The sequence below is a fragment of the Hipposideros armiger genome, unplaced genomic scaffold, assembly GCF_001890085.2.
Source record: "Hipposideros armiger isolate ML-2016 unplaced genomic scaffold, ASM189008v1 scaffold_140, whole genome shotgun sequence".
Taxonomy (NCBI): domain Eukaryota; kingdom Metazoa; phylum Chordata; class Mammalia; order Chiroptera; family Hipposideridae; genus Hipposideros; species Hipposideros armiger.
In genome coordinates, this window is record NW_017731490.1 from 2,979,414 (window position 1) to 3,000,552 (window position 21,139).

A 21,139-nucleotide genomic window follows, 5' to 3' on the forward strand; every position below is an offset into this window, starting at 1 on the left:
GGGGGGGGGGTCATTGAGTGGCCCCGCCCAAGAGCCTTTCCTGCCTGGGACTGTGTGACCTTGGCAGTGGAGGCTGGAGGGGGTGTGCATGCTAAGTGATCACCTAGAGGCCAGGCTCCCCCTGAGTTCTGGGAGGTGCAGCAGAATCTTTCCAGAGGGAAAATCTCTTCAGAACCCATGAAGAGGCTCCATTTCAGGAGTCAGACACTGTGGGTGGTGAATTGAAGGATGGAGCCCCAGGTTCAAGAGAAGCCGCCCGCTGGGCCTGGAACAGCCCCGGCTGGGGGAGGGGAGGGGTGTCCACTGTGAATCTAGTCTGGAATTTGGGCTGGACATGTGACCCCCTGAAATAAAGTTGCTTCTGTGACCAAAGGACTTTTAATTTTTATGAATGGAAAAGCTTGGGAACAGAGTCCATCCATGACAAGGAATGAGGAGGCTTTGGGATGGGTTAAAGGCACAGTGGAGAGAGAGACCGTTTTTTTGCTGTTTGTACTCTGTGGAGCTGTATTCCTCAGGGCAATGGCTGCACTGACTTGGAGTTTGATGAGAGTACGGAATGATGAGAAAAGCTCTTAAGAGATTGTGTGGAGAATGAATAAGAAGTAAGTGAAAAGATAACCTCAGTATGCCTGGTTGAAGAGAAAGAACAGGAATTAAGCAGATCAGGCAAATGTGAGTTTTGCTTTTTTCTGGAAGCACTCTAGTTTGGCATAAGGAGGAGATTGTTATGTTTTATTTGGGGTTTGTAGTTTTGGTGGTTTCAAACCTCATAGTTTTGTGGATTGTCATTTTAAGTAAAAGTAAAGGAATGGAGACTGCTGGTTAACTCGCTGAGTTTTCTTTGGTTTTCTGTGGTATCAGGTGCCCTTCGATGCTACTAGGGTGATAGCAATTAAACGTTTCATTGGGGTGGGGGTAGTACATAATTTCTATCCCATTCCTAGGACTGGTGGATTTATTACGCATACTCAGTGGTAGGGAGGGGACTCACATTATACTTTATCAGTTAGGGTGCCATCAGCCGCAGGTAACAAAAACCCTAAACATCATGATGTGAGCACCTGGAGGGAGGGGCAGGCTCTGTTTCCGTTCCCTCCGTGATTCCGTGATTCCCTGATTCCCGAGCCTTTGGGCCTCCTCACTGTGTTGGTGTGGCCCTAGCGAAGTGCCTGAAAGTGTCGGCTGTCACAGCACACAGCAGACAGAAAACGGGCTCTCTTCTACTGTACCCAAAGCACCCACCACTCCAGGAGACCTCCATCACATCTCATTAGCTGGAATTGGGTCACATCCCACTAACTACTAACTACTGACGGCCAGAGGAAAGGAATCCTCATAGCAGTTGAGTAAATGAATGACTCTGTACTGGCAGGAACCAGGAGTCGGGTCAGCAGAGGAGTGCACACTGAAACCCAGTCAGGCTGTGCTGGGAAGTCGGTGCTGGGTCGGCTCTTGCAGCTGTCCCTAGAATTATACCGGGGGTGCCAAAAAAACGTACGCACGTGACTTGTGTTCATCTTTTGTTATTAGTATATCCTGAGTAGTACCATTTTAATACAGCTTTTTCTTTTCTTAAAATGTGTATACCGGTCCATTTTTTTGGCGCCCTCTGTATATACTGACTACAGGTGAGATGGTGGGAATACAGGATATGTGCACGAATATGCTGTGACAAAACCCAAACCATGGTGACTTAAATAATATAAAAGTTTATTTCTCTTTCACCAGTAACAGCTCAGAGGCACTTGTTTCAGAGCTGGTGGGGAGTGGTTCCAATCTATTAAATGTTAGAGCCGGCAAGTTGTAATAACGAAGAACCCACCCCCACCCCCCAACCCCCACACGCCCAAATTCAGAGACTTCGGAAACAAAGAAGTTTCCCTCTTGTATCACAGTCCAAGGAAGGCTTCTGAGGGGACTGGGTGCCTCTGTGGCGTGAGGCCATTCAGGGACCCTGGTTCTTTCCATAGTTATTTCTTCGCTGTCTTCCCACGGGTTTGTTCTTGCCTGAGTGGTCAAAGCTATGGCACCATTTCTAGGTTCCAGGCAGCAAATGGTGGAAGAGAACACGGAGACGGTATAAAGGCTTAGACCAAAATGACGCCTGCTACTTGTGCTCACATTCTACTGGCAAGATCTTAGCCACAGAGGGATGCCCAACTGCAAAAAGCCTAGTGTCTTATCTGTTCAGGCCACTATAACAAAAGATCATAGATTGGGAGGCTTATAAACAACAAACATTTCTCATGGTTCCGGAGGCTGGGAAGTCCAAGATCAAGGTGCTGACAGATTTACTGTCTGGTGAGGTCCTGCTTCCTAGTTCACAGATGGCCGTCTTCTCACTGTATCCTCACATAGCAGAAGGGGCAAGGGAGCTCTCTGGGGTCCCTTTTATAAGGGTGCTAATCCCGTTCATGAGGGCTCTACCTTCATGACCTAAGCACCTCCCAAGCATTAGGGATTAGGTTTCAACATATGAATTTGCGGGAGACACAAATGTTCAGTATGTCATACCTGGAAATGTAGTGTCACTGGGCAGCTTCCAAGGTTGCCCAAGTCATCACCATTGCCAGCCAGCAGAAAGTGGGGAGTCCAAACCCAGGTCGGGTGTCTATAAGGGGATGACACTGAAGTCATACCCATCACTTCTACTTGCATTCCTTTAGCCTCGACTTAAGACACACGGCCACATGCAGGGGAGGACAAGAAATGGAGTTTGTAGCTGGAAGGCCAAGTGTCTGGGGGAGAGGAGAATGGATTATGGTAGGCTATTATCTGTTTCTCTCACACAGAGGTTTTTCTCCGCTCTGCATACACTCTTTCCATCTGGAGACTATTTCTTTATTAAACAAAGTCCTATTTCATGCCTAAGGCTAACAGTTACTCATAACATCTCTGAGTTTGGTTACTTGCCATCCTTCCACCATAGGAAACATTGGTATTAGTAGTAAAGCAGTTTAAATGAATAAAACATTTTAATTACAAAATTAAAAAAAAATTTTCCATAGGTACTTTTTACAAAAATTATACATAATCTTGGCCTTTTAAAACAATTTGTAGTGTGTGTGTGTGTGTGTGTGTGTGGGTGTGTGTGGGTGTGTGTGTGTGGTTTTAAACTTTTATAATCTAAGGTTATACATTTGATAAAAGAAAACAACGGGTATCTTTTTGGAAGTGAGTGGTAAATTTTCTTCTTAAAGCCCATTTGAACTTTGATTCTGCTGTTCTAAGGTGGCTGCTTGCTTGCTCATGTAGAAAACTATTCTAAACGTTTAAATTTATTGTTTCACATGTTGCTTTCAGATTTTTTCAGTCATACTTAGAAACTAGTTTAGTAAGGTTTATAAGTAGATGACTAGAGTATGACACCTTTTATGTGTAGGTAAACTAAATGAAATTAGCTGTTGTTAAAAATCCTTTCTAGAATTCTTAAGTATGATCTTCTTAGCTCCATGATGGTAGGCATTTTCGTCTGTTTTGTTTACTGCTCTATCTCCATTGCTTAGAATAGTTTCTGACATGTAGTTAGACACTCAATATGTGTTAAATGAGTGAAAAGATATGTAAAATACAATATATTTTACATGCGACTCATCAAACCTTGGTTTAACCTCTGCACGTAAGGAATCTATTTCTTAGGCTTTTGAGTGAAGTAGACTTTATTCGCCCCACCTTCTAAGGGAGAAATGGAGCAAGCAGGAAAGTCTTCCATGACTCAGTACAAAGTCAGCAGACGAGCGTGTGTTATGCAGAGAATGACGTAGAATAAGGGTACTGCATGTGCTGTGGCCTAACACGAATCCAAGGTGTAGGGAGAGATGAATTGGTGAGAGAGAAGGGAAATGTCCCATTTCATCCCAACAGCAACAAAAAACAGCCCCTTTTTTCAACACAGCTTTTCTCAAGTGGGTTTGAACTTGAGTAGGATGAGGAAGAAATAAAACAATGTGTATCCTACTGTGACTTCTGGGGGATCAGGAGGAAGAGTTAACCAGCCTCCCGAAGACCGAGTGGGTAACTTGACCCATTTTCCCTTATTTTATTCTCAGACTGTAATATATTTTTCAGGATTCATATACCACTGACAATATTGAAAACCAGAGAGATAAGCGCTTTAGAGTCAACATCATCTTAGCACGTTGCTCTCATCTGCGAACCCATTACCTTTTACAAACGGAGCTGCAGGAGGACTGCACCTGTGGAACTGCAGATGCGCGAGCTTTGCTTGGTCCGGTGACACGTTGGGAAAGGAGGGTAGTTAAGCCCCACATTTCAGGGCGAGTCATGAAGGGGAGCATCCTGGGAAGAGCATGCAGGGCCCGTGGGAAGACACTGGAACAAAGGCCGCAAAAGAGGAGGATGTGTGTTTTGCTCAGCCAAGCCCAGGTCGACCAGTACGCCAGGAGCGTAAGCTGCAAGGGAAGTGGGGATGGAAGCTGCAGCTGGAGGGGGGGCTACAAAAGTAGTAAAGATGCAGACCACCACCAGGGGTCTTAAACGCAGAGTTTTTGTTTAATTCTGTGGTTTGTGAACAAACCCTTTGAACACGGAAGTGACAGGGTGAGCTCTGCATCGTAAGGAAACAATTCTGGAAGGCGGGAGCGTGGAGAATTGGTTGGGTGGAAGGAAGGATCTGTGTTCTTCATGTTTATGTCCATGCGACTTTCTCTTAGGAATGACAGGTGACTGCCGCGGGTGGTGGGGTTCAGCTGAGGCCTGCCTCCGTAGCCAGCGTCCCAGTGAGCGGAGGGACCGCTGGGAGAACACGCCCTAACAGGCTAGCAGCGCGGCCCTGAACTTGGTTTTGGCTTGGAGACCTGGAGTGTGGTGCCTCTCTCAGCTTGTGCCCCTTGATGGTACGGGGTGCCTGGTGGGCACCTGCTGGGGGAGCCAGGACAGAGAGGTCCTGTGGTCCGTCTGGGCTGCAGGCCTGGACGACAGGAAGTGTTTCGTTCGCCTTGCCTGGCATGGTCCTCTCTGCGTTTCGTCCCTTTTGGTATCGCCAGCCTTTCTGGTAAAGACTTGGTTGAGCGTTCTGTTTTGCCTCCACTTTATTATGGGCTTTTAAGAGTTGCTTTCCATACTTGGGCCAAACTTGAAGGAGAAGCGTGACTTCCAAATTTAGTGTTCATGCTGGTGGCCGTCAGGAGCTGAGCCCGCGCTCGTCCCCAGCATGGTCTTCATGCCTTCACAGGAAGCGACCTGCTAAGTCCAGGGGAGCAACACCGAAGTTACTAGACATGGGGCACTGGCAGTAGAAGCAGAAAGGAAGACCCGATTTCGAAAACATTTTGATAGAAGAGTGACGAATTTAGGGGCCAGGGAGAATAAAAGTTTGGAAGTTTGGGGATTGTGTGCTTAGGAAAATGCTGCTGCTAACAGACGGGGTCACAGGAAGAGGAGTCAAGTTGCCGTGGGAGGTGCTGAGTTCACTTTGAATTCCGGATAGGGTAAGGGACTCCACTCAGGGTTGGGTAGTCATTTACTGGCAGTTTCCGAATGAGCACCTGGGTTTCCTGGACCAGATTAACGCTTTTCCTATTATACTTAGACATATGTTACATGAAATAAAATGTACTTGTTGAGCTTCAGGTGATGATAGCATCTCCATGTGGACATGTCAGATAAGCAGTTGTAAATGGAGCTGGAGTGGAAAATTGAGAAAAATGTGGAGTATTTTTTGTTTTTTTTTAGGAGCTATGCATATATTTAAAGGACATAATTGGAGCAATGTGAAGGATAAGTTCACCCAGAGATTTGGCATGCAGGGTATAATTGGAAATAGCTAAGGGGTAGTTTTCTTGAAGAAAGAGTGAAAGCTATGCAGTAAGGCTGAAGAAAAGGAAAAAGGCAGCAAGAATATATGGGGGTGCCAAAAAAATGTACACAAGTGGACACTTTGGTCAGCGTTGCTCAAGCAGTCGTAATCAGAAGTGTTTGGACACTGATGGGAACCACTTTGAGCACCTCTTGTCATTGCAGAAGTCAACTGTGACTTGTATTCATCTTTTGTTATCAGTATATATTGAGTATTACAATTTTAATAGTTTCTTTCTTTCTTAAAATGTGTATACATTTTTTTGGCAGCCTCTGTATATATTTTAAAGATGTTTTATAGTTATGGAGAGGAAGGCATAGATTGTGACCTGGGATCTAATCAAGCGGTGAAAAAAGTCTTTACTTTTTAAGATCAGACAAGCGAAGGGGAAGGAACAGGTGGAGAGGGAACTATCGGAGACGGAAGACGGGAGGAAAGGTTCAGTTCCGCTTCACAAGGGAGCAGGACCCCTGAGGTGATGGGCATGGTGCTTGGCACTGGGGGCACAAAGATGCAGTCAGCATGATCCTGCCTGTGGGACAGTCACTTCCTGAAGAAGGGCAGGGACAAGAGCAACGTAAGAACAGCTGACGTCTACAGAGCATGACGTGTCGGTAGCTGTTGTCAGCGCTTTCCATGCACTGACTCATTCCGTCCTCACAACACCCCTGCGAGTTAGATACCATCATTTTATGCACATTTTACAGGAGAGGAAACTTAGGCACAGAAAGGGTAAGTAATTTGCCCAAGGGCTCCAACAGCTTGTCAGCCATGTCACCGTGGTTTGCACCCAGACCACAGCTCTGCACTCCGTGAGCCATGTCAACAGATTATTACACTACAATGCGGAGAGAAGTCCAGACAATGTACAGAAGTAGCATAAAGGGGAGGCGTTCAGGGGGGAGAATAGGGCAGGAAAGATCTCAGAGGAGGACTAAATGGATGACGGGGGGTGGATCCAAATAGAGGAGCATACTGTTATGACCAAGTGTAGAACCGACGTGATACGATGTGTGTATGGTTGTATTACTGATTCACCTGGTAATGTGCACAGCCTTCATCTCTGACCTGTCCTAATCACACATGACAGTCACTTTTGATTTTATTCATTTCTGTGAACAATTGAGTGTTTTTAAAAATCTACTAGAACAGGGTTATCCTTCTAGGATTATCAGTCCCGCCCATCGAAACCATCATTAGAGTGGAGTTTGTGATGTTAAATGTAACATATTGTGTCTGTCTGTCTACCTACCTACCTACCTACCTACGTACGATTTCGCAGAAATCTGGCATGCGTTTGGGACCCAGGTAATCGCTGGGAACGAACCAGAGAATCTGAGAGGCAGATTATTGAAACTACAGTTTAAATCCCAGAGAATAAGCAGATATTTTGCATAGAATGGCTACTAGCTAGCCCTTTCTGAGATACATCGATGTGGTAAACATATGACTCCTCGTTGTGTGTGGCTAGTCGCCGTATCTTCTGTGTGCGCCTTCTGCGGGAGCTTCGCCCCGCCCCAGCCTTGGCCGTGTCCTGACCCCCAGCTCCTACCTCAGCCACGAACTGCATTCTGGGATTGGGGACACCGGGAGAGCAGCCGTGGTATGAGACCCAGGCATGGCGTGAGCTTGTCTATTTTGCACTTTAGTTACTAGTTTCAAAAAATAAATGTAATGTTCAGTGGTTTATTTTAGGCCACATCAAAATGCCCCCACATCAGAATAGCTGTGTCATTGTGGCCATGTGGAAAAGTGGTTACATCAACATGTCATGTGTGGACAAAGGGATTATTCTTAGAAGTGAGTAAGGGTATTTAATAAAGGAAGAAGTAAGCTCAGAGTTGGAAGGATAGATTTTGTTTTTTATCCTTTAACAGCAGAGTTACTATGTGCCACTCACGAGTATTGGCAAGGATTTATCTAACTCGGACAAAAGGCCCATCTATGTTCCTGGCTCTGAAAGGAAGACCTCGAGCGTTGGGCATGACAGCACTACCACCCTGTGGTAATATGTTGTAGTTCATTGTATTTTATGGGGGGTGGGGGGGAAGCATACCTGATGTGTATATAACGTGCACATTTTGTATCTTCTTTTAAATAAAAGTATAATAGCATGTTATAGAATCATGTATTTTTCATCTCTTTAATATTATGTGTTAGAAAAAAAAACATTTAGAAACTCCTAAAGAAGGAACATATTAAACATGGAGAGAAAGGTTAATTTTAGGAATTCACAAATAAAAAGTTCACAGAATAACTGGAGTCTCAGGAAGGTAATTATATCCATAGCTTTTCTGAAGAAAATGACAAACCAGCGTAGGAATAAAGTACGCATTCTCATCATTAGATGGCTTATTGATATAGAGGGCATTTAGAGTATGTTGGGTAATCGCCATGATTTTGCTTTAGAATGCATTAATTTCTATTTAAATGTGTGTCCCAAATATTAGAGTTCATAGTATTTCCAACAAAATGATGACGATACTTCAAGTACATTCAAAGGTTTCAGAACACCTCACTCAGTTTAGGGAAATCGTACCTGCTTCCTATGTCCCTCAGTTTCCTGAGGAGGGACCTGGCCACTTGTCAGGGCTTGTGCACGCTGCAGCATTCTGGCTTTTGTTTGACAGTTTCAGTGTTTTTTCTTTTTGGACGGGGGAGGGTCGTAGGAGTTGTGATAGAAAGCCTTCTGCAGCACTGGGCTGAGCATGGCGATGGAACTCTGTAGAACCACAGCCCTTTCTAGAGCTTTACGTTTCACTTGACTTCACAAGAGCTTGTACGCACAGCACCAGAGGGGATGTGCTGCCTGTGTAATGCGGATGACCACACACTTTCTCGCAACACAGACAAGCTGAATACACTCTGTGTGTGTGTGTGTGTGTGTGTGTGTGTGTGTGTGTGTGTGTGTGTGTGTGTAAAAGTGAACAATTAGTTCTGGAAAAATATTTTTTTAATTGGGGAATTGGGGGAGGGGAACAGTGTTGGGGAATTGGGGAGTGGGACCAGCCAAGTCGTTGTTCTTCAGTCTTAGTTGTGGAGGGTGCCAGTCGCCATCTGGCTGCCTGTTGGCAGCTCGTGGCCTCTAAGCTCAAGGAGCTGTGCTCAGTCTTAGCTGCGGGTGGGCGTAGCCCACCATCGAACAGGCAGTCTTGTTCGGAGTACGTGCTCTCACCAGCTGAGCCATCCGGTCACCTGTTGGCAGCTCAGTGGCAGCTCAAGCTAGGGCGCAGCGGCACTGGCCCATGTGGGAATCGAACTGGTGGCCCTTTTGCTCAGAGCTTGTACTCCCAAGCTAACTCTTAACCAACAGAGCCTCTTGGCTGACCCTGAAAACTTTTTATAAAACAAAACAGTAGTGGTTGTATATGAATAAGAACAAGTGAAACCATTTCACAAACTTCTAGAATATGAAGTGCCCAGACTGTTGTAAGAGTGTTAATACCATTATATTAAATGCATATAGTCATGTTGCCTCATAGTGTCAGGACTGCCTGTCTTTTTTTTTTTTTTAAGATTTTTATTGGGGAATTGGGGGGATGGGAACAGCGCTGGGGAATTGGGGGAAGGGGAACAGATAAGTTGCTGTCCTTTTGTTCTTCAGTCTAGTTGTGGAGGACGTTGCTTCACTGGCCCAAGTTAGCACCATCATTGCACTCTTCCTGGGCGAGGCAGATCAGTCGCCGGCTTCTGGACGGCCGCTCACTGCGGCTGCTGGCCACTCACGCTGGCTGCTGGCTACACACGGTAGCCCACGGCAACCCACTGCCACAGGGACTGCAGCCCACGCCGTCGCCGGCGACTCCCGGCAGCCCAGCTCCAGGTTGAGCTGTTGTTCAGCATCTTAGCTGTGGAGGGCAGTGTCACTGGCCCTCATATGTGGGATCCGAGCCGGGGCCTCTGGCGTCCCAAGCCAGCTCTTAACCAGCGTGCCACTGGGCCGGCCCAGAACTGTCTTTCTTGGAGCTGTGAGTGCCTCAGAGGAACTTGAGGGTGGAGAGGCTCAGCTGCTCAGGTGCCGGGCAGGCACCCTCCCGTTATTCTGGTGCACAAGACTGCTTAGCAGCTGCTCCCAGTGGCAGGTAACAGAGAGGGAAACGATTTGTGATGTTGTAAATGACAGAGCACCTGCATCACCTTACTGCATCATCATTAAAACCGGTCCCAGAAACAGCCTACTCCCGTATTTCCGTAAGCTGGGACGTCCGTCTTACTGCATTATCTTTTGGCTCCTGTCTGAAACATCCTTGCACGGTTCCCACCATGGTTCTTCGCCAGCATTTGCTTTCCTGGCTGAGTCAGGCTGGTGCCAGCACAGGCTGTGAGGGTGGTTCAGGCTGGAGACGTTAAGAAAGGGGGAGATAAGCAGCGAGGGCCGCTGTTCACTACCCCGCTCCCTGCGTTTCCCAGTTCATGGCAGGGTTCAGTGCAACCCCAGGCCTCGAGTCCCTCACCCAGAAGCCTGGTTCTAGTCTTCTGCAAATCAAGCCTGGTTTTTCTCTAAATGGTAGTTGAAAGTCGCCTGGTCTCTTGTGGGCAACTCGCTCTCAAGGGGACGAAGGGAAGAGCTCTAGGAGGCACGCTCAATTATTAGACCCGAATGACTCCCCGAGCTGCCCTGGAGCAGAGCCGGTGGGTAGAAAAGGGTAGGAGTGGCCTGTTAATGGGGCTCCACACAGAGAAAGAGACATTTTGAGTGTGTGGAGATGCAGTACCTCCCTAAGATGTGTTTCAGGGAGAGTTTTACACCAAGCTCAAAGCCAGATAAGAACCAATGGTTCTTATCAAAGGTGAATGAAAAAAGATCCAGACGTGCTGCATTAGATCTTTTAAAGGACTTACACAATTATTATACTTAATGTTGTTTTATGAGAGTGCTTATTAAGCCTGGACGACAGTTACAGTCACCGAAAGAGATTTTAATATGCGCAGGTTCCTATGCCTACTCCAGACGTATTGAATCAAAACCTCCCAGCTGTTAATGTCTGCAAGCTTTTCATGTGCTTCAGATAGCCTGCTAGAGTTCAGAACAACTGGCGTACTTAATAAAGCTTCAGGTAATACATTCACTCATTTCAGTGAAGAGCTCCAATTTAAGAAAGTAAGAAATGCTTGGTGGGACACAAGTCAGAGGGGAAAGAGGGATGCAAGGCACAAAGCCAAAAGGGCCTGGAATCAAGAGGAATGGATGGGAAATTCTGGCAGCTGGTGAAAAGCCAGGCTTGAAGCAGCCTAACAGGTGGATGGTAAAAAAGAGGTTGACAGACTGAGTTGGAATGAGATCAAATGGCCTGTCTTCCAGAGCCATAGGATGAGGGGCAGTAACCACTCCGTGTAAGTTCTGGCATGTTCATGGAGAAAAACAGCTATTTTATAACCACACAAAAATATATAGAAAGGCTAAGAAAAGGGGGGAAAAAGCAATGTTATCATAGACAATAAAGTGTGAACATGTGATGAAGGGTCAGATGTGGGTTTGTGCGTGACCACTTTTCAAGCCTAATTATGTAAGCTCACCTGTTGGATCAAGTATGGAAAGATGGAAAATCTGTTACAAATAATAGTTGATTTACCCGTTTTAAAGGTATATGTGCCTTGTATTCCACCTGAATGCAGTATAAATGCTGATGAGATAGATGGTCTTCATTAATAATGAAATGGTACTGGATAAAAACAGAATGGCTTTCCATTTGGGGGTGGAGGGTGGGGGCAGAGTAGTCAACAACTAAATGCTTGTATTTTCTGCAGAGACATTTGCAAAGGAGAAAGAGATGGCCACAAAGTAAGCAGCTCTGCCCAGTTCTCAGAATGCTTGTTGAGTTTCCTGCCCAGGCTCTTAAGATAGCGTCCCGTTCAGGTTTCTCCCAAAAGACACTTCAGCTGCTTTATTTGAACGTCAGTCTTCACTTCCTTGGTTTGTGCTGTGAATAATTATTAAAAGCCGTTCTCTGTGCTCGGAGCTGTGAGAAGGGCTGGGGGCTCCGGTCATGAAGAAGGTGGGCGTGGCCCTGCTGTCACTCAGCTCCCGTTGGGGGGGGGGGTCATTCGGGCTAATTGAATTTTGAAGTGACAGTGGCCTCCAGGTGGTGTTATCCATCCGCGACTGTCATCATTTTCTAATTCTTACTGGTGAACAAGACTGATGATCTCTAAAAAGTAAAATAATAATACACAGCAATTGCAAACTCTGATCCATTATTACATTAAATACAATTTTATGAGTGATTTCTGTTCTTACGTTTAATGTTGAAAGAATTGTACACATTTTGGCACTGTATGTATAACTTTATGTGGTTACACATGGTCTTTGTGCGATAATTTATCTAATATAAGCATTGGGCCATTGTTCAGGAATGTTATCTTTTTTTTAAAACTTGTGTCTGTCCCACTTGCAACACCTTTTCCCAAAAGTATGACTTGCTAAAAGAGTCCTTTCCTTATAATATTTTGTATTTATATAACATTTGGGAGTTTATGAAAGATATTTACACATCATTTTGTTTCAGGCTAACAAGCCTGAGGAATACAGTGTGGGTGATATTTATCCTCACCCTACAGGTGGCAAAATTTATGTTTATAGATCGAATTACTTATTTGAGGTCACAAACGTAGGAAATGGTGAAGACAGGAGTGGAACCCACCCCAGGGCTTTTTATAGGAGTCGGGTCTGTTTCTTTTATCATTCTGACAGTATGCTGACTTGCTGGAAAGAAACATTGAAATAGCTTTCTCCATTAAATTCTTCAAATTCTCATCAAAGAAAAATTTTAATCCTTTAACATTTTTGTTTTCTGATTGTTCTATAGACCAGTTAACATGTATCAATTATTTTCTTAGTATCAGCTACATGGCCAATTGCAGGATTAGAAAAGATACAGGACACACAGATTTAAACAAATTCCTATACAATGAGCAATGCTGTAAATTATGTGTGCTCCTAGAGCTGTGGGTGCACCTAGGATGTGACGGTGGCCTGAGCCTTGAAGGATGATGGGATGGGGTGGGGCAGGGGACAATATTATGAGTAGAAGGAAGACCTCATGAAAAGCTTGGACATAGGGAAACATGGAGGATTTGGGGATTAGCAAGTACTTCTCTATTACTCTACTGTTAGGAGCTCTTAGGAGGAGACTGCTGAAGATGAAGCTGTTAAGAAGGTGGCCACTTGTGGGAGGAAGGGTCCCTGTGCCCAGGTAACAAGTCTGGAATGACCCCGTGGGTGATAGGAAGGCGTTGAGCATATCAAGGCAGAATTTGGTGGCGTCAGATCTGTTTCCCAGGGATAATTCTGTCCATGGCGGGAAGGACGGACTAGTCGGGGGCGGGGGGGGGGGGGGGGGAATTGACAGCAGGGAGGACATTCAGGGAGCTGCTGAGTTCAGGAGAATGAGAGGAGCTTGAACTAAGACGATGTCAGGAGGAGTGGAAAGGGATGGATCGAAGAGGTAAAACCTTTTCTGTAATAAATAGTGCTTATTGGGATGAATATTGATAATATCTTGTCATACCATGTTTTTAAAGAATTATGTATTCTTTCAAATCCATTGTCTCATGTATCATAGCACATAGTAACATACAGGTAAAACTAAAGAGGCTTATCATGAAAGAATGTCAAATAGACTGATGATGGTAGAGTTTTTGTACAGAAACCAGGAAGGCAGAGACAGCTTTCCTAGAGCTTATATGGCAAAGTGGATTAGGAAACGTAGATGGCAAAGAAAAATTCTCTGTTTGGGAGGATGGAATAGACAGTAGTTAAAAAGATAGGAAGGAAATGACTACATACAAAATATAGACCCATGTCTTAGACTGTGCAGGCTGCTATAACACAAATACATTAAACTGAGTGGCTCAACAACAAATATTGATTTCTCACAGTTTAGGAGGCTGTGAAGTCCAAGATCACGGCACTGGCAGACTTGGTGTCTGGTGAGGACTTGCTGCCTGGTTTGTAGATAGCCATCTTCTAGCTGAGCTCTCACACGTGGAAGGGGCGAGTGAACTCTCTGGGGTCTCCTATAAGAGCTGTAAAGCCAGTCACGAGGGCTCCCCCTCATGACCTGATCACTTCCCAAAGGCCCCACCTCCTCAAGCCATCAAATTGGGGGTTAAGATTTCAGTTTTGGGGGAACACAAATATTCAGTCCATAACAATCCACATCTGCCATCACAACAAATTCCATTCCCATTCCTTAGAGGAGAGAAATTGGGGGTCATGTTGGGACAAGAAGCGAGAGATTCTTCTGGATTTTTTGAAGGCATCTGTAAAAAATGTGCCATCACTGACATCACCTCATCATATCACAACTGATTTTTCAAAGATTTCTAGTTTTGCACAAAACCTCACTGAATGGCTATTTGTAAAGTTGCACTTTCCTCAGGACAGTGAAGTAGTATTCCATCTAAGTAGCTTCAACTTGTGACACAGAAGTGTTTCTGGGAATTTAGGTGAAATCCCAGAGCACCCGGGTGTGTGTTTAATTTAAAAGAGAAATTGCTTTTGTTGCTCTAAGCAAGAGGCGTGAAATGAGCAATTCCACAGCTTTTAGACAGTGGACTCAAAACAGCCTCAGAAAGCCAGCTAGATAAGAGATCTTGCAAGAAATAACTTTTTCAAAGCCAAGTTCATTAAACTTTTTGTGTGTCATATTTGGAAACTGGGATTTCAGAATACAGTTGAAGTCTATATGGCTTACTGATTTTTCATAAGAGTCAGTATAAAACTATTATAGTATCTGCCAGATTATATGACTAGATGGCAGTTAAATGTTTCTAAACCCTCTCTGGAGGGAGGGGAGAGTGTATCCCTTATCCTAGAGATGGTGAACAAAATAAAGTTAATATCTAATACTTCATTCTAATAGATTTGTAATTATAACTCTGATCATAACTTTCTTATATCTATTACTAACTTCAATTTGTTATTCTAGTTGAACATAAATATAGACTATAATAAATACTATGATTTTAAAGAATATTTCCTTGTTTCTTCACTTAGTATACTCATTATTTAGAGATTTTTGGAGCCACATATGTTTTTCTGTGAACCACACTTTGATTATGTGATTATATTTGCTAAAGCTGTTGCAAATTAATCATTTTTTGTTATGGTCCTTCTTTTGTAACAAGTATTTGTTTAACTAGCCATATATAAACAGAAGTTTATTTTGAGGATTAACTTTCATGTGAATAACTGCCTCCTACTTAAATCTTTTAAATCGCATCTCTTAGAGGAAAGCAAGCTAGCTTCAGAATGATTTTTCTTGTTTCTTTTTTTCCTTCAAGGATCTAAAATTAACTGTTGGTATGTTAGAACATAGAGAAGCTTGTGAATGCACGCTGACAGGGAGTTTATCTTACGTATCTTCGTGTTCCCCGCAGCCTCACATGTTGCAGATTAATCCATGCTTACACAAGATTTAAAGAATATGAAGTTATATATAAAAAAAGAAAACCCAGATAAGTTATTTGCTTTGAAAGTGATGATGTAAGGATCATCTCTAAATTAGCCATATTCTTAAAACTGAGCTAGACAGCCGGTTTCCTGTCCCTCCGCCCAGCATCACCCCCCCCCCCCCCCCAGGAGTGCACCTTGAGGCACACACACCTTTGTGCTTTGTAGCTGCTGGTTTTATAAGCATGAAAAGAAGCAGGCTCAGACCTGCTGAATGCCAGAAACCATAAAATCATTTCCAGCCGCTATTTCCTGTTTTCTAATTCTCTCATTCTTTGAAAATACAGTTATCTTACACCCTGTTTTACACTTGAGCTGAAAGTTGTTCTTTCACATCTCCGGAGACCGTGAGGTGTCAGCTAATGTGTTAGATGGCAATGTTACTAAACTAAGGAGGACACAGTCTTCGCTCTTACAAAGGTCTCAGCATGGTGGGACCACAGGCCTGTAAGCCAAAGCCACTGAGTGGTATAGGGGCTGTTACACAGATAGGCTGAGGGCGTCCCCAGAGGCAGAGGCGGGAGTGGCCTCTTGTTCCTAGAGGTCAGAGAGGCCTTCACAGGGCAGCGGCCTGGGTCAGAGTGGAGATGAAGGGGAGCTTTCCAGAAGGCAGACTGAGGAGAGGACATTTAGGGCAGAGGGGAGCGTGTGGGAGGGGCCGGCCCTGGGGCTTGAGGGCGTGATGCAGGCAGGGTCCTCTGGTACAGATGGCGTCTGGACCTCAAGCTGCAGGCAATAGAGAACTAATGATGGGCTTTAAGCAGTGGCACAATATAATCAGGTTTTCATTTTAGAAAATTACTCTAATAACCATGCAGAGAATGAAGTAGGTTACTTAGGCTTTCTTAAAACAGTGCTTATAGAACACTAATAGACCAAACATTGTATGTTGTTTTCCTCATGGCCTAAAACAGAACTTTACGAAAATCACAATGCATTCACTTCTATAGTTTGAATTTCCAAATGATTTGCTCTTTGGGTAAGTTATCTTTTCATAGCGTCTCGATACTTTGTATTTGAGCTGGAGAACTGCAGACTCTCTCAGTCCTGGGCAACATCAGCTCAGCTTTGCATGGAACTCATCCCCATATCCCTTCCCCTCATTCTTTTGCATCTAGCTGCTCAAGCCAAACGCGCAGACTTTTCCTTGGTTCTTTTCTCTCTCTTGCCCTTCATGCCTATCAGTAAGTCCAGAAAATTCTGCCTCCCAAATAACATCTCAAGTTGCTCCATTTCTCTCCGTCTCAGTGATGCTGGAGCCTTAGTTCGAGGAGCTTTTCATGTCTCCCCCTCGGACTAGCAGCAGCCCCCTCCCGAGTCCCCCACTTCCGTTCTCACCCATGTCCCCATTCTCACTCTGCTGCTTCAAACATTTCAGTAGCTTTTTGCACTTAAACAGCAAACGCCCCACTGCGCCACAGCTCCGGGCCCTGGGCTCCCTTAGCCTCATCGCTGGCCGCTTTCCTCCTGTTCCAGCCATTATTTGCCCTCACAGTGGCCCCGGAACACTTACTCTCTTCTTCCAAGAAGCTCTTCTAATTTGGTGCCTGGCAAATACTCCTTGATCTTAATAGCATAATGATACCATAATAATAACGCTTTCTGCCATTTATTGAGTGTTTTCTGTAACCCAGACAGTGTGCTAAGTGCTCTCCAGGCATTCTCTTATAATTAAATTGGATGCAACAAGCCTGTGAAATTGGTATTATTACTCGCATATTTTAGGAGAGGAAGCGAGCGCAGAGCTGAAGTCACTTGCTCGGATTCGTACTGTCAGCCTGTGGCAAAGCCTGGCTTGATGTCTCTGTCGGAGTCCAGACTGAGCTCTTTGGTACCAACGTGTCAAAAGAACGTGTTGTTATCATTAAATCTTAAGGATCTCACAATTTCTGGAGCACAGCTTTGAGCAAGCTATAGAGAAAATCTCTTAGTGAAATTAGAAAGTAAGTATTAATGTAATTAACTACCTTGTTGGTGACAGCAAACTTTTTCCAATATTTCACGTCTTATCGATAATAGAAGAGAGTATACTGTAAAAGTGGGGCATACACTCTGGAGTCAGATAGACATGGGTTTCATCTCAGTACCTGCGGTAAATTTATATAGCTCTCCATATCGTGTGTGCTCGAAGATGTGCTTGGCACTTAAGCTGTATCAGTGTGCAAACCAGTGGGATGGATTTAAAATTTTGGTCTTTTTGAGCAGTTTTTTGTCTTGGAGGCTCACTATAGCATTAAAGGCCTTCCGTGGACTCAGTGTAAATGCGATTCATCTTGGACCCCATCCCAAGGGGATATATTTGAGTCCATCCCATGACATGTCTTCATAGCAAGGATATAAGTTTAGTTTGCCGTAAGTTTAGTTTCCTCCTTTCCTCTTTCCTCCCAATTAAAATGAAACACAAAATTTAACTTTATTAGATAAAATAAACTCAGAGATCTTCCCTTCTAACAGGTAACAGTAAACATAATAAACACATGTCAATAAACATAATAAATACATAAATTACACTATACGTTAGAAGGTGTACTTTGGGGAGAGGAATAATAAGATGGAGGAAAACATGGAGAACATTTTACTGTATTAAATTGAGGTCAATGAGGTCAACCTCGTCGTTGAGAAGGTCAGAGAACTGAAGGAGGTGGAGGAGTTGAGCAGGTGGATGGAGATCTGAGGGAAGAGCAGTCAAGGAGACAGTGGCCGTGTCCAGACCTGAGGAAGGCGCGTGCACGCCTGCTTAAAAGCAAAGCACCGCCGTGGAGGGAGGGCGCCAAGTAGGGAGATGCTAGATGACGTCACAGGGGTTCCGGTATCGTGTTGGTGACAATGAAATGAACTTGCGTCGTAAAATGCCCAGCACGGGGTCCGACCCAGAGGCCCAGAGCCCCTGCCTGCCTTTTCCAGCCACTCCTGCTGCTCCCCTTGTGAGTCCTACCCTGCATTTATAAACCAAAGCTTTTTGAAGATCCCCCAAATTTCCCTGCCATTTTAAACCTTGCTACCTTTGCACACACCTCGAATACTCTCTCCCATGCCTTGTCATTCTGGTAAACTCCTTTGCGACTTGCCCCAGGCTGTCCTCTGGGAAAGGACCTCTGACTTCCTCAGAGGGAGAGCGGCCCTTCCTTCTCTGGTCTGCATGCTCAGTGCCTTGACTGTGTGTGTGTGTCACAGCAACACATGGCGACCGATGACTGACGTTTAATGAGCACTTACTATGTGCCGTGCAATAAGGCTTTACATGCTGTTAATTTATTCCTCACAACAGCCCTGTAAGCTGCCACCCCCTTTTATAGGTGAATAAATAAAGGTATAAGGAAGTTGAGTAACTTGCTTAAGCTCAGCCAGCTACTAAGTGGTGGCGCCAGGAGCTGGACGCAAGGTTTCTGGCTCCAGAGCCCATGTCTTTCTTTTTTGTTAATTTCATTTTTTTAAATTTATTTTTCCATCAGAGTTGATAGACAATATTATATTGGTTTCAGGTGTACAATATAGTGATTAGACATTTATATACCTTGTGAAGTGATCACCCTGATAAAGCCTGGTACCCTTCTGACACCATACGTAGTTATTACAGTATTATTACAGTATTTATTACAGTATTATCAACTATATTCATGATGCTCACCAGATGGGAAAGGGGTTGGGGATTGGGTGAAAAAGGTGAAAGTGGTGAAGAAGTACGAATTGCCAGCTGTAAAAATGGTCATGGGGATGGAAAGCCCATGCCTTTGTTTTCTAAATCGGGGAAGGGGAGCAGACAAGTTGCTGTTCTTTTGTTCTTCAGTCTAGTTGTGGAGGATGTTGCTTCATTGGCTCATGTTGGTATTGTGACCATTGCGCTCTTCCCGGGTGAGGCAGATGGGTTGCCGGCCATTGGACCACCACTCACGCTGACTGCTGGCTACTCACGGTAGCTTATGGCAGCCCCACTGCAGCCTATGCCATCACCGGTGACTCACAGCAGCCCAGCTCCAGGTCGAGCTGTTGTTCACCATCTTAGCTGTAGAGGGCGCAGTGTCACTGGCCCTCATGTGGGATCCGAACCGGGGCCCTGCTGCTCAGAGCTAGCGTCCCAATGAGCCACCCAGCCCACCCACCCATGCCTTTCTTACTCATTACGTTATACTGCGCCTGTCCCCTTCCCACCCTGTACTGAACTCTTACTGTATAAGGTCAGTGTACACATCACACTGTATTGTAAGCATTAGTGTGTGTGCATGTGCCTTCTGCACTATTTGTGACTACTCAGCAGCCGGGGAACTGTGTCATAGTCACCTTTGCTCCTTGGGACTTTGCACGTGTGCTCCCCTGGCTGAACAGAAAGAAGAAAACACTCTCTCATGTAATTTGTAGGGCATGGGAAACAGTATTCAAAATGTTAATGATCCTGTGTCATGAAGTCGGAACTCTATTTGGTTTTGAATTTCATTTGCTCATGTCGTTGTGCTTCTGTTTCTCCCCAGACCAGTATCAAAGAGGGACAACTATTGAAGCAAACCAGTTCTTTCCAAAGGTGGAAAAAACGCTACTTCAAACTTCGAGGCCGGACACTTTATTATGCAAAGGACTCCAAGGTAATTTGAGAGAATACCAGTTGCCAGCACTTGGGGTTGTGGGTGGGTTTATGATGTCGGTTCTATAAACTGTGTTTGCCGTAGGGCTCACTATGGCCTTCCTGCTCTCCTGTGAATTCCACGTGAGTCTGATCCGTTTTGCACCAAGTCCCAAGGAGGCCTATTGAAATCAGTTTCATGACATGTCCCCTCAGGACGATCGAATAGGAAGGTTCTAGTGTATTTGCTTCCTTCCTTTCTTCTTTCATTCCACTTAAAATGAAATGTTAAATCTAACCTGGTTACATTTAATAAACTCAAATTTTTGGATTTCCCCCCCTTTCTTAATACTTTTCACCTTATAAACCTTTCCCTGACCGAGAGAGAGAGAATTTCTATATAGTTGCTGAGAATCCATGTTCTGGTTTCAGACAGAGTTCGTATCCCAGTTCCAGCACATTCCAGGGGAGTGGCTGTGTTCAGCATGTGAGGTTGAGAGGAGGCGCAAATGAGATAAAATACATGAAGTGCTTACATAGTGCCCGACACACAAAGTGATCACTCAGTTATGCTACTAGTTAAGCATTAAAGTCATAGTGAAATAAAATTAAGGCTTTAAATAAGTTTTATGTAACAGTTGAATAAAATAAGAATGATGTAGTTTGGAGAAAATAAATTATCATGGTGAGTTGCCATTTAAACCTGATATTTTAGTAGTCCTTCATAAATAGACATTAAGATTTCTTGCTACTGTGCCAGTTGAGTAATTGATAATTTCCATATTAAAAAAATGTATGTTCCTAATATAAATAGTAGAGTTATACACCAGGAAGTAAAAACAAACCAGCAAACAAACCTAATTCTTAGTGTATGCCGCTGTAGAAGTAATAACCAAATGAAATAATCTTATTTTAAAAGTCGTTATGTTCAGGGTTGTCCCTGTTCGGCTCCATCCTGACTTTTCACATTTGTCACTAGGCAGCAGATGACCACTTGATAGCCTTCAGCCTGGCCCCATGTTTCCATCCCTCTGTCTCCACTTGATGACAGTCCCTGTCTTCTCTGAGATCCCCCTCAAACAGCCTTTATCCCATTATTCACAAGAGAAAGAGTTTAAATGTTCTGTGCTGGAGAAATGACATTTCATAGCATTCCATAGCATTCCATAGCATCTCTTCTGCTTTGAATAGTCCATCTTACATTACAATGACTTGTGTCCGTTTCATTGCCTGTGCTGGGTTATAAAATCTCTCGAGTCAGGGAACAAGCCGTATAGTCAGATTGGCTGGATTGAAGCACAACCCCCTG

At 44.5% G+C, this 21,139-nt stretch overlaps 1 protein-coding gene across 1 annotated transcript in view; it reads left to right on the top strand.

Annotated features, from left to right (window-relative positions):
• The window catches only part of LOC109386838 (diacylglycerol kinase eta-like), a 92,626-nt gene that overhangs the window by 52,032 nt on the left and 19,455 nt on the right, over positions 1 to 21,139 (top strand). Inside the window, exon 3 of the mRNA XM_019650365.1 lies at positions 19,742 to 19,852. Coding sequence (XP_019505910.1) covers positions 19,742 to 19,852 — 111 coding nt within the window. The remainder of the gene's footprint in view (positions 1 to 19,741; positions 19,853 to 21,139) is intronic.